This window comes from Epargyreus clarus, unplaced genomic scaffold (assembly GCF_041222505.1).
Source record: "Epargyreus clarus isolate Ecla_fem2 unplaced genomic scaffold, WU_Ecla_fem_2.2 ptg000018l, whole genome shotgun sequence".
Taxonomy (NCBI): domain Eukaryota; kingdom Metazoa; phylum Arthropoda; class Insecta; order Lepidoptera; family Hesperiidae; genus Epargyreus; species Epargyreus clarus.
In genome coordinates, this window is record NW_027332226.1 from 3,250,703 (window position 1) to 3,270,299 (window position 19,597).

A 19,597-nucleotide genomic window follows, 5' to 3' on the forward strand; every position below is an offset into this window, starting at 1 on the left:
ATACTGCAATAAACTTGTTTACTTTATTTTACTGCACATTTTTCTCTTACTGCACCCTACACAACAAAAAACAGAAGCGCATTAGTACAGCAATATAGAAACACTGCTGTTGTTAGGCAAAAACAGTGGCCCATAATGCCTTCGAATTTATAACACGAAGAACTACAACATTTGATTTTACATGTGAATTAACTTAGGTTGTAATGCAACAAACGAGCGTGCAATCTACTTTAGTTATTCTCGCTAATGGACAAGTATAAACGAAATTGCAGGTTCGCTACACACTCGCTTTTATTTGGGTCGTTAGTTTTGTTTTCCATTTCACACCCTTCACTTTTGACTTAATCACGTTAAGTTTGTATTGTGTATGTATTATTGTAAGCAGTAATAGCCTAGTGGTTAAGAAACTCGGCCTCCCGATCGAGGGATCCAGGGTTCAAATCCCAGGCACGCATCTCTGATTTTGCAAAGTTATGTGCGTATTAGAAATTAATTATCACTTGCTAAACGGTGAAGGAAAACATCGTAAAGAAACCTGCATACCTGAAAGATTTATAAAAAAAATCTCAAATGTATGTGAAGTCTATCAATACGCACTTGGCTATCGCGGTGGACTGTGGCCAAATGCTTCTCATTATGAGAGTAGACCCGTGCCCAGTGGGACAGTAATGGGTAGTTGATGATGATGTGTATGTATTACGGTAGAGCCAAAACAGTAGATGTTGGAATACATTTTTTGAATGAATAACGTATTTTTTAGGATTTTAATATTTGATATGATCGAAGTAGTAAACCAGTATTTTGCCTGTCGGTAAGAAATATATCGTCTCCTCCATGCAATTCTATATTTAATTCTATATTAAATAGGGGTTCTTGCTCCAGTCAATCACAGATGCGTTGCAACTCCTGAGGAGTAATATTTTTGCCTCATAGACAGCCATATTTTTTATTATAAGTTATTTTATAAAACGGACAACCTTAACAGGAGGTACCCAAGTCAGGGTCACTATCGGAAAATTTTTCGCAATACAATTCCTTTTTGTACTTAACTCTTAAAATTAAAACTTTTTTAGTAAGTAACGTCATTATAAGAGACAAAATAAATATGTTCTCTCCCAATTTTCATAATTCGAAAAGTTTCAGTTTCAGTTTTATTTTCAGTCAATTAATTTGGTGTCAAGTACGAACATCTGTTCAGTTATTTGTTAGACAACTCGCCGTGAAAATATAATTCATTTTCATTAACAAGCATCCGTAAATACGGAGACAGATAACGAATACGTAATTATAGATTTTCGTCAAAAATATCTCGGCAGCGAGACAAACACTAACAAGCATTACTGTCGAAATATAAACATTATATTTAACTACTTCCTGACCCAGCAAACGTTGTGTTTCCATATTAATAAAAAAATATTAAGGGTGGACAACCCTTATCAATTATGATAAATATACAGTAGCCGATTTTCAGGCCTACTGAATATGCATATAAAATTTGGTGAAAGTCGGTAAAGCCGTTTCGGAGGAGTACAGTAACTAACATTGTGACACGAGAATTTTATATATAAGATTTAACTGGTTTCTTCATACCAAAGGCTTAACTATATACAAGTAGTAGTAATACAGCGAACGTAGAAAAGAAGTCTCTCGGTCGGAAGGTTCTGGGTTGAAATACCAGGCACGTATACACCTATGTTTTGTAAATTATGTACGTGTTATAAATTAATTACTTATTATTTACTATAACGATGAAGAAAATTATCGTAGGAAAAATGTTCTCAAAAGCAAAATCTACCAATTCGCACTTGACCAGCGCCGTGAACTGTGGCTTAAGTCCCTCTTATTCTGAGAGGACACCCATATCCAGCAGTGGGATAGTAATGGGTTGATGTTTCAATCTACACAGACTGGAAAAGTATCGTTCACATGTCATCAATTGGAGTAAGCCTATCTTTTTTTTTATAATACAAGAGTAGCAGACGAGCATGCAGTCCACCTGATGGTAAGTGGCTACTGCCGCCCATGGACGTCTGTAATTAACCCCAGATAGGATTAGATATTCCTACCTGAGGTCGGCCACAGGTGGGCCGCTACCCCTGAGGACTAAGCTGGAACGCCTCGGAAAAGTCTGTCTCCCTTACCACACCCTTCGAACCGGAACACAGCAGCGCCTAACACTGCTGTTATTAAGTAGAAATAGGTGTGGCGGTGGTGCCGTCGGAGTCGAACCACAAAGGGTTCTACCACCTTCAAATAATGTCAGCTATCTCAAATAATGTCAGCTATCAATTTATACGAGATGCTTTTAAGTAGTGTGATGCGAGATGAAAGGTTTTGTATAAAAATTCTAACAATGTCAACTATTAACTATTTGTATTACTATTGTAAATACCATAAACCATTCGTAATTCGACTCAGGGAGCCACCTTACTAATGTTTGCAATACTTTTTGATACTTCTGTAATATAAAAGAAAAACTATTTATGCTATACTCCTCTAAATCGGTACAAAGTATTTTTGAATTTGTAATTCTAATTATTATTGGCTCTGAACAGTGGCCAAAAATATATTGTTAACGTAACGCATAAATAGTAAACAAATGTTTTTACGAAGAAGTATTACGTGACATATTAGTAGGTGTGTTTTGTTTTTTTTTTATAATATAGGAGTAGCAGACAAGCATGCAGTCCACCTGATGGTAAGTAACTACTGCCGCCCATGGACATCTGTAATCAACCCCACATAGGGTTAGATATTCCTACGTGAGGTCGGCCATAGATAAGCCCTGACGACTAAGCTGGAATGCCTCGGAAAAGTATGTCTCCCTTACCACACCCTTCAAAACGGAACACAGCAGCGCCTAACACTGCTGTTATTAGGCAGGCATAGGTGTCCCCCCCGAACGGGCTGCCACCTTGTCGTGGTGGGGGGGCTTGAGTGTCCTAATGATCCCCGAGGCTATACGGCAGAGTTACTCATACCGGAAGGCGAAGGGTGAAGGATCAGACTAAGAGCGGCTCAGGGGAGCTCACCCCTTAAAAAAGATGCAAAAAAATGGAGAAGGCTAGTTGCAAAAGTAGTCCCCAGGTGGGTACCCGAAAGGGAGAATCCCACCCCTCTGCCACGGCGGAGGGCTGCCCCTCGTACTCTGGGGGGGGCAACAACTGCCTCGTAGGTCGGCAATCCGCCGACCTCCGTAAACACGATATTTGCTTACCCATACTGGACTCCGAATTGCTTAGCGAGAAGGAAAAAATCCCCGCTGTAGAAGCGACGAGAAGGAAGACACGGCAGAGCAGGGGTGGGGCAATAGCTCCCCCCACGCCAGCCGTCTCGTCTGATGCAGACGACCTGTCGGACTGTTCCCTGATGTCGGGTGTGTCAGTGCAGTCCACAGCTACGTCGGTCAGCGCCCGTAAAAGGGCTCTGCCGGCGTATAATAGTGAAGGCGAGAGGCCCAAGAAAAAGACCGTCAAGCCTCAAGTTAACAAGGATGACGGCTTCCTGGAACCCCTGACTCCAATAGCCAAGACCAGGGCAAAAGCTTCTCTCCCGAGTGCCGAAGAGCTGCGCCGGGAGATGAATGAGCAGCCCACTGATGACCTAGGTTCTCGCATAATCGAGAACCTAGAGATAATCGAGAAGGTCGCGGATAAATCCCGCAATATTAAGGGAGATATGGTGCGGGCCATTCGCCTTGCCGTGCGCCAGATTCAGGCGGCAGCGACCGAGGTAGTGCAGCGGGCGGCCACTGCACACCTAGAGAAGGAGAACGAGACATTGCGCTCTCAACTCACCAGCCTGAGCGAGAAAGTCGAGACCCTTACGGCGGAACTTGAGGAGATGCGTCGAAGGAACGGACCTGGAGGACCACAGACCCGATCCCAGACAAATCGGGCAGGAAACGAGGAGGACGCTCTAATGCACAAAATCGGGTCTGTCATAGACAGAAAACTAGCGTCCTTCCGGGATGAGCTATTTCCGGGAAGAGCAGTCAGACCTCTCCTGGGGCAGAAGCCCTCGCGCGCTGCTCCTGTACATCATCCAACGGCCACAGCGCCGGTGGGACTCCCGGTCGCGTCGACCTCGCCCGAGCGGGTAGGTGACTCTGAGGCGACTTGGTCTAAGGTCGTAGGGCGTAAGGCCAGAGCGAAGATGCGCCGTCCCCCTCAAATGGAAGCGACTCGGAGGCAATCACCGAGCCGCGGGCGTGGAAAAAGTGCTCCCCAAAGGCGACCTGCAGCGTTGCCTACTAAAACGCCTGAACCAGCCCGATCTGGGAAAAAAAAAGAAGGCCAAGAGGGAAAAACTTCCGAGGCTGCCAAAATCAGCAGCGGTGACGGTGACGGTCCCCGAAGGCTCAAACACCACCTATGCACAGGTGATGTCAACGGCAAAGAGCCAGATAAACCTGCCTGACTTGGGCATTGCCGGTGTCAGGCAGAAGAGGGCCTTAAACGGTGGCTTGTTGCTTGAAGTGGCTGGGGAGGGTTGTACAGAAAAAGCCGATGCCCTTGCGAGGAAGCTGCAGGAGGCAGTGGCTGAAATGGGCGCCAAAGTGGCAAGACCCAGCAAACTAGGGGAGGCCAGGGTGATGGATCTTGACGACTCTGTCACCCAACAAGATGTCGCTAGCGCCATCGCCGTAATGTGCGGCTGTGTCGCAAGCGACATTAAAGTCGGCGAAATTCGCAGGAGGGCTTCTGCGTTGGGGACAGCATGGGTGCGCTGTCCGCTCACGGCTATCCGCAAGCTGGCTTCTGCGAAGCGGGTTCTCGTGGGCTGGGTCTCGGCCAGAGTGGAGGTGCTGCCTGCTAGGCAGCTGCAATGTTTCCGTTGCTTGGAGACAGGGCACGCCAGGCATCAATGCACCAGCGCAACAGACAGGAGCGCCCTGTGCTATGCATGTGGTGAGCCTAATCACAAGGCGAGCCAATGTGGGGCACCGGTGCCGAGGTGCGCTCTGTGTGCAGACCTGGGTCGCCCGGCTGACCATCGTCTCGGCAGCAGGAATTGTAAGCCTCCAAAAAGGAAAACACGAGGCAATGGTGGAATCGAACAGGCGGCCACGGTTGCCAGCTCGACACGGGTAAATGGGCCTGCGCATAACAGCGCTTCGTCCCATTGCCCGCCAGAGGAAGTGATGGACACATAATGTATAGGTCTCCGTCACTTAAAATACTGCAGGGGAACCTGAATCACTGCCGCGCGGCGCAGGACTTGTTCCAGCAATGCGTTGCAGAGTGTTCGGTTTCTTTGGCAGTGGTGGCGGAGCCCTATACAGTTCCTGATCATCCTCGGTGGTTCGGGGACGACTCGCGCTCTGTCGCGATATACTGGGCAGGCGGCGAAGGAGACCCTCCATGCTCTAAAGTCCACGCAGAGCGGGGCTTGGTCGCAGTGGAGTGGGGTCCCCTGTCCGTGTTGGGATGCTATATCTCTCCCAACTGTACCCTGGCAGAGTACGAGTCGTACCTGGGACGAGTGGCGAGCTGCGTCCGTGGTTGCCTTCCGCGACCCGTTTTCATCCTAGGTGATTTTAACGCCCACTCCAGGGCTTGGGGGAATGGCAGAGATAATGCTAGAGGTGAGGCTGTGCTCGAATGGGCGGCGGAACTAGACCTGCGCTTGTTGAACCGGGGCTCGGTCAGCACATGTGTGCGCTGGCAGGGGGAGTCGATCGTGGACCTTTCATGGGCGACTGCCTCTGCCGAGCGTTTGGCAACTGGCTGGAGAGTGGCGGAGGACATGGTGACATTGTCCGACCACCGCTACATCCTGTTCGACGTGACGCTAAGGCTCCCGGTTCACACTGGCCGTCAGGGCGTAGGCTTTCCACGACGTTGGGCTCTGAAGCGGCTCGACAGAGACATGCTCGTCGCCGCTGCCCATGTCGTGGACTGGTCTGGAACCGCCGTCGAAGATGCAGACCTCGAGCGACAAGCTGCCCGACTCCAGGCGGACATGGCCTCGATTTGTGATGCTGCCATGCCAAGGGTTCGATCCGGCAAAAGGGTACCGGCATACTGGTGGTCCGAACATATTGCGCATTTGCGCACGATTTGCCTGCGAGCCAGACGCAGGTATACCCGCGCTCGCAGGCGTCGAACCACCAGTGCCGAAGAGAAGGAGGAAAGGTACAGGGAGTACCGTGAGTCGACTGTGGCACTTCAGACTGCTATCTTTGATAGCAAGTCTCGAAGTTGGTCGGGACTCTTGGATGGTCTGGACAGGGACCCATGGGGGCGCCCGTATAGAGTGGTGCTAGGAAAGCTACGCCCATGGGTTCCTCCGTTGACGGAGACCCTCGACCCCGACTTTGTCGCAGCAGTAATGGAAAACCTGTTTCCTTCTCCTTCGGATGGCCCTGATGCCGTGAACGGAGTGTCAATCCCGCCGGTGTGGTCTGAGGAGCACACCATTACTGAGGCTGAGCTGGAGTGGGCGGTAAAACGACTGGCCGTGAGAACCACTGCCCCAGGCCCCGACGGAATCCCGGGTCGGGCATGGGTGGTTGCATTACCCGTGTTGGGGGAAAGATGGCGGCGCCTCTTTACTGACTGCCTCCGCTTCGGAAAGTTCCCCGCGCAGTGGAGACTAGCGAAGGTGGTGCTCCTGCAAAAGGCGGGTCGCCCCTTGGACTCACCAGCGTCTTACAGGCCGATATGTCTGCTGAACGAGGCAGGAAAAATCTTCGAGCGGATAATTGCCGTTCGCGTCAGCAGGCATCTATCGTGCATTGGCCCGGACCTGTCCGACAATCAATTCGGTTTTCGCGTTGGGCGCTCGACAATGGACGCTATTCTACGCGTCCGGGCACTCACGGAGCGGGCCTTTTCCAGAGGCAGAGTAGTCTTGGCAATAAGTCTGGATATAGTAAATGCCTTTAACTCTCTGCCCTGGAACGCGATAAGGGAGGCTCTCGTACATCATCGGGTGCCTCCTTATCTGCGGAATGTCTTGTCGGCCTATCTGTCGGACAGAAACATCATTTACCCGGGCCGATACGGGAGAGTCCATGAGAGGGGCGTTGTATGCGGGGTTCCACAGGGGTCAGTCTTAGGGCCGCTCCTTTGGAACCTCGCATACGATAAAGTGCTGCGGACAGCGCTTCCTGCAGGGGTCACCATCGTTTGCTACGCAGACGACACCTTGGTCCTGGCGGAGGGAGGATCTTACGAAGAGACGGCGAGGTTAGCCGAACAGGGAGTGGCACGCGTTGTCGCTGAAATAAACGCCTTAGGTCTTCGCATAGCGTCGAACAAGACCGAGGCGCTATGGTTCCACGGCCGAAGGCCGAACGTGAGACCACCCTGCATGTCAGTGCGGGTAGGTGACGCGGTCATTGAAGTGGGCAGATACTTGAAGTATCTCGGGCTGGTGTTGGACAGTCGTTGGAATTTCGACGAGCATTTTGGCCGTCTCGTTCCCCGGATTCATAAGGTAGCGGGTGCTTTGCACAGACTGCTGCCAAATCTCGGGGGACCGAAGGAGGAAGTCCGTCGCCTCTACGCAGGTGTCGTGCGCTCTGTCGCGCTCTACGGTGCGCCCGTATGGTCTGATAGACTGTCGGGCTGCCGGCGCCGCGCGGCCAAACTGAATGCCGCGCAGCGTTTGATCGCGATCAGAGTCGCGCGAGGGTACCGTACCATATCGTACGAGGCGGCTACAGTCCTGGGGCGGTTTCCACCCCTGGACATTCTGGCGGATATGACCGCAGAGATCTTCTTTAAGATCCGCGGTCTCCGCCAGAGGGCTGATCCTGAGACGGTCAAAATGCTTCGGACGAGAGCCAGCTGGCGCGCCCTAAGACGCTGGCGTGAACGGCTGCAGGAGCCACGGGGCGCACGCCAACGCGTAGTCTGTGCAGTACTGCCCAACTTCCGAGCATGGCTCAAAAGAAGGAAATGCGTCACCTACCGGCTGACACAGATACTCACCGGACATGGCTGCTTCGGTGAGTATCTGCATAGAATAGGCAGGGAAGCGACAGCGCAGTGTCACCACTGCGGGCATGACCAGGATTCCGCGCAGCACACGCTCGAACATTGTCCAGCGTGGCAGTCCGAGCGGCGGATCCTGGTGCAACGGATAGGACCAGATCTCTCCCCGGAGGCTGTCGTCGCGGCAATGGTCCGTTCTGGCGAGGCGTGGGATAGCGTGGTTGCATTCTGCGAGCGCGTTATGGTCGCCAAGGAGGACGCCGAACGGGCCAGGGAGCGCGCTGATCCCGCGCGGAGAAGGAGGCGCCGAAGGCGCAGATAGCGCCCCCCGGCGCGGTGTCCCTGTAGTCCCGGGACTAGAATAGGGCTACGGTATCCCCTGCCTGTCGTAAGAGGCGACTAAAAGGGGGCTTCCGGGGTTGCGGGCGGCAAGATTGGGAGGTCGAGCCGTCCAGCAAGCAACTCCGGGAAGGACGGCGGTATGTGTGGTCGCATACCGTCGTAAACACCAGACGGTGTGGTGAGTCCTGAAGCTCACCTAGGAGGAGCCCGAAGGGGCAACGCGTTCAGAGGACTCCGGTTGCGTTCCGTAGGAGATCCCGGAGTCCTCTTGGCAACGCTGAGGACGGCCACCGGGGGGGTTTTAGTGCGGTAAGAATCCCACATAACCCCGTGTCGCTCCTACGACACTGGGTACCTTTTGAAGGTTTCCCCCTCGTAAACAAAAAAAAAAAAAAAAAAAAAAAGGCAGGCATAGGTGTGGCGGTGGTGCCGCCGGAGTCGAACCACAAAGGGTTCTACCACTTTTTGAGCGTTCCGTCTTTTTTTCGTGTTCACTAATATGCATAGCCCTTTTGTAGAATATACGGGATCTTTCCGTGGCCGGGCATCAAACCCCGAATCCTTTTGTCAGAGCGATATGATAACTCCGCCACGCGGGTGGTCAACAACAAACACCAAACATAACATCGTTCCCTAACTGACCTATCATGACGCTAATATATTTTTATTTTCTCTCTAGAAATCTTTCAGAAATACCGGGCAATACTTCAAGGCGTGGTTGGCAGCCGTGGGAATGTTTTCTTGTTATTTAATGCAAAATTTATTTTTAAATAGCTTGTATGTCATAGATAGTTTCGCGACTTCATGCCTGTTTAAGCTTTTGTAAATATTATTGACGAATGACGCAGTGCTGATGACGCCGATCTGTCACGCAGTATATTTCAGTGCCAGATCGGCCTAGAAAAACATCTGAATTCATAAATTAGGTATCTGTCCTAGGGTTTGTAGTTTGCGTGCTCATCTGTGTGTTTTCTTGGAATCCACGATATTGAATATGTTAGTATAAGGCTAAGGCTATTTTGAAGGTGTCATTCGATCTGTCTTCATCTCAGAAGTGTCATTGGATTATTTTTAGGCCAGGAGTACGCAAGACGTTTTATAGTTACGGATGTCTACATCTTTTCAGTTATTTTTCTGTAGACTACTACAGAAAAATAACTGAAAAGATTTTTTTAATCAACAATGATTTATCCAGGTATGAACCCAGGAAATTATTTATTCCAAGAGGACAAATGGTACTTAATATGTGCATAATGGTAATTAATATGTTGAAGATACTTCAGAAAAATCAAACACTGCGTCTATTTTAAAAAGTAGCTTCAAAACCGAAAAACGAAAATATCTTCTTTCCTTTTTGCCTTTATTTTTTTCGATGGGTATTGCACCATATAGTAATTCGTACTAGTTATGGACATCTTAATTAGTGATTCTTATGGGTAATTAGTTTCTGCTCCTGACGACTTAAAATGCCCAATGTATCACACTCTTTTTGGCAGCTCATTTCTAACAAAACTAATAAAAGCGTGTTTAAAAAATACAGCAGTTTTATTACTTTGCAAAATACTCAAGGCATCAAGCCACTAATATTTTAATCTGGAACACCTAGATCGTGGGTTAGCGACAGAGTTCACTATCTGTGCATCAACGATCTTATTGCAAGACGAAAATAATTATAACCCAAGGTCACACCCACGCCGGCAATTTTATTTCCCGACGTGCAATCGCGGCTTCATTGCAATATTTTCGATCGAACGACTTTGTTTTTCACCTTTCCCCGAGTATTGTTCTGGAATGATGCACTAAATAATGGGTAAACTGTTTGCTAATGAAATTCTTTTGAAATAGAAGTCTATTAGCATTCCTTGTCTTTTAAAACAATGAAGAAAAACGTGATAATAAAAATGTGTTAATAAAAGTATGTTTATGTTGATGAAAAGCATGTGGTGCATAATGTGTTAGTAGAAAGATGCTATTATACAATATACATTATTATTTTATTCGTAAATACTTAAAGCTATATCTGTAACTCTTTAATTTTTTAAATCAATTAACAGTGAGCTTGTATATTTATATATCTACAATATGTATTTTCTGCGTCCACAAATTATTTATTCGATTTAAAAAAATATATACTGAATGTATGTGAATATAATAATAATGGGTAACTGTACAATTATAGTGATTAAAATTAATTAAATTAATAAGACACTACTTATTAATGGCGTGACGTAATTGGAAATCTAAATTAGTAACGTTATGAGGAGGGAACGCTGCGATCCAATTTATCCCTCGGTTCTTTGTAAGGATACAGTACTAGCATGCCATAATTTATCTTATGTGTCCGAAAAAACAAAAATATTTTTTGCACAACAAGCAAGCTTCGCAAATCTGGCACCCGTGTAATAACATTCGTATGTCGCGAATGGAATTGCACTTTTTCTTATTTTCAGCGTTCCGTTAAAATTTGTGAAAACATAATTTTTAAGACTAGTTTTGCTTTTTTGAAGCCCAACATAATGTTATTTCAATGAATATTGTACACTATAAAACATCTTAAATTTAAGAATGGTTAATAGTTTTAAATAAACTTTTTAAAATTGACTCCGCAGACACTATCGCCAATCCTACTTCGAAAAGCAATATTAGCTGTGTTCTAAGTGAGGGCAAGAGTGTGCTCAAGTTTGCACATCATTACAGTTGATTGTTTGGTTATATACTAGCAGCCATAGGCGGCCACCCATAACTTTAATAAATGCTCATTTGGTACTTCCTACTCCTGTCCTCATTTTCTAAAAAGATATTAATGCCATTTGCATTCGAGTCGTAGATATTCAGGATACGCATGTAGAAATAGACGACTTCATGTGTTATAATGGTAACGTGGCAATACGCCTAACTATATAAGTGTAGTGTGTAGAACGGTACTATTCAATTATATTTTTATATATTTTACCTACCTATAGACTCAATGGTCATCCTATGTACTATCTAAGCAATCTTTATCTCTTCTAGCGCGATGCGTTGACCTGCATGTCTGCTTGATAACTCATAGGTCACGTTCATAACAAAGCATATTCCATAGTGAGTAATTTTGTGGGATTATTGCAATATATTTGTTTTTCTAAAATAGTATAATCTTCAATCCTTCGATACTTGAGGGAGGGTCGTCATCAACAGTGGGATGGAATTGTGAAATAATAAATATAAAAAGAAAAACAAGTTAAATATATTGATTGTGATAATGAAACGAAACTTATGATAATATTCATGGTGATGACTATAATGATAATGATAATAGGAATATTATCTACTGTTTGATTAAATTCCCGGGTCACGCTACTAGTTGATTCGGCTGTTTATTAATTCGAATTTGAAGTCGAGAATGAATACAATAATAAAGCTTAGAAACTTAAGTCACTTTGTCCCTGTAGTACCGGGACCAGAATAGGGCTACGGTATCCCCTGCCTGTCGTAAGAGGCGACTAAAAGGGGCTTCCGGAGTTGCGGGCGGCAAAAGTGGGAGCTCAAACGGTCCAGCAAGCCACCCCGGGAAGGACAGCGGTTTTGTGTGGTCGCATATCGCTGTAATCATCAGGTGATGTGAGAGGAGCGTAAATTGCTCCCCCCAGGGCCCGATAGAAGGGCATCGCGTTAGGAGGACTCCGATTGTGTTCCGTTGGAGATCCCGGAGTTCTCCACCAAACGCTGAGGACGGCCATCGGGGGGGTTTTAGTGCGGTAAAAATCCCACATAACCCGGCATCACTCCCATGACGTCGGGTACCTTTTGAAGGTTTCCCCCTCGTCAACAAAAAAAAAGGAACTTAAGTCACTTACTTCATTATAAGCAACATATGAATTTATTCTCCACGTAATATAACACCTTGTTTCTAAAAAAGGGAATGCGTTGACCCGTATACCCTACTCGTGGACTCACGGGTCATAAAGCTTTAAACGGGGTGTGTATCGCAATTGATTAGCCACGTTATTTTTATAAAAAGCTATTTTTTATTTGTAATGGAAACATGATTAAACTTTTAAATAAAAAATGTAACAAAGTGTTATTTTACTTTACGACCTTTAAAAAATTACTCCTCATTGGTTCATACTTGTGCAATCCTAAGACAAACTTATGTGAGACATGTATCAATAGCAGACCTCATACCCTTACCATGAGTTTTTACGTTTTGACAAATAAGATTGTTTTGGTATTTGTTTACGTATTTGCCCATATACTTTTCAATCAGCGCCGCTAGCGGATTATATCAGAACTATAGTGTCAGTAACATTAAATGTCTAAATTGACAAAATGGCGCTTTATGTTTTGTCTCTCTTTTTGCGAACATGTAAGGTAGACAAAAAGACTTGAGCACTTATTGTTACGTTTACTCAGTCTACTAAGAACACAAACGGAACAGAATAATGGATTGAGTAAACGTAACGTAAGATTATAGGATGTTTTGAAAACTCATGGTAAAGGTACAGGTTAGACTCTAATGTTATCTGCGATTTATTACAGATGTCCCTTACCATTCAGCTTTCTGCTTCTATATTATTACAAAAAAATTGAAATGCATTCTGCTGTTCCTCGTCTAAAAAATTAAAATATAAAGAGAATATTAAAACTTTCGTATTTCTTTATATCAATTAGATAATTTACATTACAAATCTACAAGACTGTTAGCCAATTAATCTTTGCAATTTTCTGATGATTAATTCTAAAGATCGTGCGAAAAATGTTTTTAAATACATCTTCTCTCGAACATTTTGAGATCAAACGCTTCTTTTCAATAGTAGACAATGCCGACAGCAAGTATGTTGAACGTTTTACAAAACTATTTTAAATTTAATAAATAGCAATTGAAGTCTTTGCAATTCTTCATTGTGCTCGTAAAATTTGAATAAAGTCGTAGTGATATTTTAATCTTTTAAGCAATTTTGAAATAAGAATAATTGAGATATTTCATCGGATACTCACGATACGCGTTTTTATTTTTTCTATCGTCGATATTTTATACATTATATACTAATATATTTTTGCCTAGGTGCCTCTAAATTCTGGACATCGTATGGTATTATATTTTATTTAGTTTAAATGGTTTTACGTCTAGATATTTGTTACTAGGTAAGAAATATAGCACGGCATCAAAATATATTGAAATCTATACCGAAGTTTATGAAAAAAACAATTACAAGAAAAATCCACTGGCATTCTTACCGGATTCAGTTCAGATTAGTCAGGTCCGGTAAAAAAATAACATTACGATAAGCTAAAGAATCCATAAAAAATCCAACAAATATTTGGTCATATAAATTGTATGAAGATTGAAAAACTACCGCCTCCGAAGGACTTCTTGAATGAAAATAATAAATTTAAGTTTCTTCGTGTGAACAAGACCTAACAGTCATCCTAGTTCAATGAAGATATAGCAAGTATAGCATATTAGCAATGCAAAATTTATCAGCAAACAATTATCAAGTGTTGCGTAACAGCTTTACGATCTCAGCTCTCAGTTCCTTGATCATAACTTTTGTTTATCGAGGTCAGACTATTTTAAGGTCTGTGATACACATTCTGTCTCGTTCTCGATGAAATTGTGAGATAGGTGAAAATATAGTATAACTCATTTTTACATGCGGCTTCTTTTTTTATAATATAGGAGTGGCAGATGAGCATGCAGTCCACCTGATGGTAAGTGGCTCCTGCCGCCCATGGACATCTGTAATCAACCCCGACCTGAGGTCGGCCACAGGTGCGCCGCTACCCCTGATGACTAAGCTGGAACACCTCGGAAAAGTCTGTCTCCCTTACCACACCCTTCAAACCGGAACACAGCAGCGCCTAATACTGCTGTTATTAGGTAGAAATAGGTGTGGCGGTGGTGCCGCCGGAGTCGAACCCTAAAGGGTTCTACCACCTTCAAAAGACTTCGCTCGCGGGCGGAGGTCGACGACAGATGATTTTATCTACCGATCGGAAACAGTATTTTTTTTTAATAAAAGATACCCTATATCCTTTTATGGACCTCTGAAAATCTGTATACAAAATTTTATGTCAATCGGTTTGATAGTTACGGCGTGAAAGCGTAACAAACAAACAAAGAATCTCATTTTCGCGTTTATAATTTTAATTATGATGACAGGAAGAGCCTATACTATGTTGTTCGTCTGTAGGTGTTGGTTAAATGAGTTTTCTCTATTGCTCCACCTGTTTTGCGCCATAGTAAATATTGAATATTGTCCCAGTTCATATAAAGTTTTTAGTGTTTGTTGGTAATAGCAGTTAAGTATAGAAGATCACAGATTTGATTTCCGACTGAACCGACGTGTAAATTATAACTCCAATGTGTTGACCGTATTAAGTAGATACCTATGTTCCTACATGTTTGTATTTTTTAATGTACCTGAGACAAGTAATAATCAACGTATTTTATATACCAGTGTGCTCTGTGAGCTGATATTCTGAATCCATGCAACCGAAAAATATTTTTATATTTCATATACGTCATATATATCTATAAAAATAGAATGAGTGTTTACTATATAATTTGTCATTTTTATACTGTTATTTTTAAAGTTCAGAATATATATAATAGAGGTTTAGATACACAACAAATATACTATTAAAGTTTGTATCTCATATATTCACCGGGTAATTGTAAAGAACCCGCCAGTATAAGTATGTTAATTCAATAACACTTAATCGCATTTTATTGCCGCATGCAGCTCTATATTTGTACTTGCTGGTGACTTGCATTTTCCGTTTACATATAATATTATCGTCATTATTTCATTAAGAATTATGATATACAAATAAGTGTTTAGTAAAATTGAATGGTGTCTGCAATTTTTAAATTAAGATGTTAATTGAAGTAAAATGCTGTTTACTACCCTCATATTGTGACTTGCATGGAAAGAGAATAAAAAGTCCGGCTATCAATTTTTAATCCGTAAGTTCTTCGGCTTACGGTTATCTTGGCCGTCTGAGTCAATTTTAAATTAATTACTGATGTAATATATGTTATTATTTACGTAGAAATAAGGACCTTCCGTAATCAAAAATAACAAGGGTACACGTGGTGTTGCGCACGGAGCTAGACATAAAAATAAATTAAGGAAAAATCCTTTTTTAATTAATTCCTCAGTAGAACTTTCGTAAGTTTCTGATCTTTAAGAACTTACCCTATCCAGAAGAACAATCCAAATCACACACACATTGACAGCACAGACACAAACAAACACAAACACGGAACACCGATCCAAATACAACTATCGCCCACGTGTTGCGTTGCACTGAAAAACTGGAAAGAAAAACAAATTCATGAACACACTACGCTCCACACTTCGCCGCAAGTAACTGACAACTGACCGTACATTGCCGTGTAGACATCAGAACAATTTATTTTCATATACATCGAACGCATCGACATATGCCGATCGATTGTAGCGGATCCCTCGTGGTCACCTACGTCTGCCGTCAAACAGCAAGGGGAACACCGCGGCGATATCCACAGATAATTATACTTTTGACCTTTGTGCTTCAACTACCATAGATTATAAATATGGCAGAGAGTGCATACAGCTAAAAAGTTCAAAAAATATTCATAAATAAAATGCTTTAAGTATAAATACGATTATTTGGTTGTTTTTTAAAGTGGACGGGATTTTGAGCTTATGAAATGAAATCGACGTGTTGTTAGTTTATTTAGACTATTCATTTATAGGACGATGTATTGTTTCACATACAAGTATTTTTGTTCATTCCATATTCAAATTCTACCGAATCCGGTATTCATCTGATTTTGAATTTTGAAGATAGAATTCATCTTGAGTATACTACAAAATTGTGGATGCTGTTAGGACAGTCTGCATGTTCCCTTCTTTTTAACACGCTTTTGTTAGCTTGGGTTGTATGTATGTATGTATGTATGTATGTATGTACGTAACAGAGTAACAGAATCTCTGAACCTGATTTCTATCTACTTTAATAGTAAATCACAAACATTTAACATCAGGCAGTTCGTTTTCTGCGCTCATAGACTCAAATGTGTTTTTATTATTTGTCTTCTTTCATCTGTAGAAGATATTCTAGGAAAGTCCTCAAAAGGAGATAAACGATAACAAGAAAATTTTACGCAAGATTATATTATGGGCTAATATTGACTTCAAACATAATATTAAATGGACCTCAGTAAAAATCGAAAAACCGAGCGCGCGGGCGATATTAAATGAAAGTTCACGCCCACTAAAGAGGACTCTGGCCACAGATACTTTTTTATCTTGATCGTGATTCTATTTTTGAATTTCTGCCAATGACATATTTTGATTACCGTTTTACTGCCAGTCGCATCGGAGTTGGGTCGTAAATTTTTACTTTTTTCGTTCCGAGAACACAAGACATCCGGGAAGCTATTCATGAGAGTGAGGTGTTGATGTGTGATGTGAGTAATATGAGTATAGTATATATATCGTGGAATATTTTTGATTTCATTCGTTACATATGAGATGCATATAGGATTATCTGGTGAATCATCGCATGCGATCTGAGCAAATAGAAAACATATAAGCGTTTCATGTTGTGAAATATTTCCATTATTTAATATATTTCAATTTCACATTTATACTACGGCGTCGAAACAAATCACTTTGATAACTAAAGGTATATTTCAAAAGAAGCTGTGTGTAAGATGATGCCTATAGTCCTACTTTTGGGAATAGCCTACTAATGGGAAATATTTGGAACTACTTAATTCAAGCCTGTCTAATGGTAAAAGTTGACTTGCTACCTATACCTAATAATGATTGATTACTAATTATGAGCTTGCTAGCATATTTTTCTTAGGTAAATATAAATGTCTGAAAATTTTAATGTAATAGGCATCAAGCATCATTGAGAACTTTACGAACAAATCATATAAATGTACTTTTTTCCTTTACTGTTAAATCAAGTGATAATTATCTTGCAAAATTATCCTGCAAAAATGAGCAAGTTCGCGGCTTTGAACCCCGGACCGACATTATGAATGAGTAAAACAATACTGGTTAACTCATTCTCTAGTTCACTTTCTATTCACTTATTTCTAAAGTTCCTTTTAAATTTCCCTAGTAACAGGTTTCTTCCTTTAATATGGTTTGGAAATAATTGGGCTTTTGTTGTTTTACAATTCTCCAGGCAACACTGAATCAATATTAAATGATAGGTCAGGGATACACCGGGAATTTTTTAAACTGTATTTTGTTTAGATTAAAGGATCTTGCTGTCTACTTGATAGTACGTAGTCACTGCTCCACATGAACAACTGTAGCGCTGCTGGGTTCTGGTTTGAAGGGTGTGGTAAGGAAGACATACTTTTCCGAGGCGTTCCAACTTGGTCCTCAGGGGTAGCGGCGCTTCTGTGGCCGACCTCAGGAATATCTAATCCTATCTGGGGTTGATTACGGATGTCCATGGGTGGCAGTAGCCACTTACCATCAGGTGGAAAAACAACTCTATATGAAACAGCTTTTACTCGAAGACAATCACTAAGGCGTTGCTCTTCTTGAGGACCAAGATGACCTTGTATGTAAGTCAGTCTGTGATCAGCTTCAAGTAAAACCACTCTTCTATATGGAGTCGGGTACAGCTGTTCACCGGTCGTAGCGATTACTTACCATTCGGTGGGTTGCATATTCGTTTGTTACTCCAATCGAAATAAAAATTCGCGCCGAAATAAAAAAAAAAACCTATATAAGAAAGTGCTCCTTTATATGTTGTCTCCCAGTGTGTAGCCCGCCTTTCCAAGGGTAAGGACAGCTGAAAGCAAATGACGAGAATCGATATGGGGTTTTAATAATTGATTCGGCGAGACCACAGCCGGCTCCAATCCGTAGTAAATATTTGTATATAGTTCCTATTGTATTTGAAGTTATATTTCTTTAGGTATATTTGGGAAAATTATGACAGTTTGACATGAGTCAGCTCCAAGGGAAGTCCCCATAATTATAAGGAATGTGTTTTATGGATGTCTTTTTTTCATATTTTTTTAAATTGTAATATATTCTGATTGGTACGATTAAAGTGGAAATTATAATATATCTAAAGAATTATAAGAAAAACACGATAGTGTAATCCTTACTAATATTATAAATCCGCAAGTAACTCTGTCTGTCTGTCTGTCTGTCTGTCTGGTTGTCTTTTCTTCACGCCTAAACCGCTGAACCGATTTTAATGAAATTTTGTACAAAGATAGTCTGAGACCCGAGAACGGACATAGGATAGTTTTTATCCCAGATAGCGATCTTAGATCTATTAACCAGAGAATCGATATTTTTGACCAAAAAACACGATTTTTTTAATCGGTCTCCAGTCATTCATCTAGACATTCTCTAAGTAACCATGAGTTTAAAAACATCAATTCTTGCAATCGGAGACGGTTCCAACATTATATTTGTTTATATAGATTTATTGGGATTATATTAGGGGTGGCGATTTCTTTCGGAGGATAGCGAAAAAAAAGGTTATCATTATTAATTAATCCTTACTAATATTATAAATGTGGAAGTAACTCTGTCTGTCTGTCTCTTCACGGCTAAACCACTGAACCGATTTTAATGAAATTTTGTACAAAGATAGTCTGAGACCCGAGAAAGGACATAGGATAGTTTTTATCCCGGAAATCCCACGGGAACTACGGATGGCGATCTGAGATCGATTAATCGGAGAATCGATCTTTTGAACGAAAAAAATCGATTATTTTCATCGATCTCCAGTAATGGATCGATTCAGTGAATCAATCTTTCAACCCAGAAGATCGAAATTCGATTTTTTCATAATTAACCTTTTTTTTTTGTTTACGAGGGGGAAACCTTCAAAAGGTACCCGATGCCGTGGGAGCCGTGGATAATTTACCTACAGTTACTTTACTTATCCATGTTAGTCGATCATCTATCTATTTATATAAAAATGAATATTTGTCTGTATACATTTTATAAAATCGGAAACTATGCATTTGATCTTATATCATATCTCTTATCATATCATATGTTATTTCTATAAGATTTTAGATTTAGATTTTAGATTAGATTTTAGATTTTAAAGATATAATATGCTTATTATATCTTTAAAATGCGGGCGAAGCCGCGGGCACCACTAGTATTTAATAATTGAAAAGAAAAACATAGGTACGTACATCCGCTTTAATACATTACTCTCCACAGTCCGGTAATAAAGCATAAGAATAAATAAAAATATTATCGAATTATAACTTGTAGATTATATTTACTGATGACGCAAGACTGAAACAGAAATAACTGTACATAAATATACTCTTATTT

The 19,597-nt window shown here is 42.3% G+C and overlaps 2 protein-coding genes across 2 annotated transcripts in view; one reads left to right on the forward strand and one right to left on the reverse strand.

Annotated features, from left to right (window-relative positions):
* LOC140749475 (CUGBP Elav-like family member 1-A) overlaps positions 1 to 15,632 on the reverse strand; it is a 509,605-nt gene extending 493,973 nt beyond the window's left edge. Inside the window, exon 1 of the mRNA XM_073082526.1 lies at positions 15,467 to 15,632. The gene's annotated coding sequence lies outside the window, so the exon portion shown is untranslated. The remainder of the gene's footprint in view (positions 1 to 15,466) is intronic.
* LOC140749616 (uncharacterized) lies at positions 3,055 to 5,155 on the forward strand. The gene is made up of 2 exons (XM_073082723.1): positions 3,055 to 4,098; positions 4,181 to 5,155. The coding sequence occupies exons 1-2, from the start codon at positions 3,055 to 3,057 to the stop codon at positions 5,153 to 5,155; spliced, it is 2,019 nt and encodes a 672-aa protein (XP_072938824.1).
* Positions 15,633 to 19,597: the final 3,965 nt, after the last annotated feature.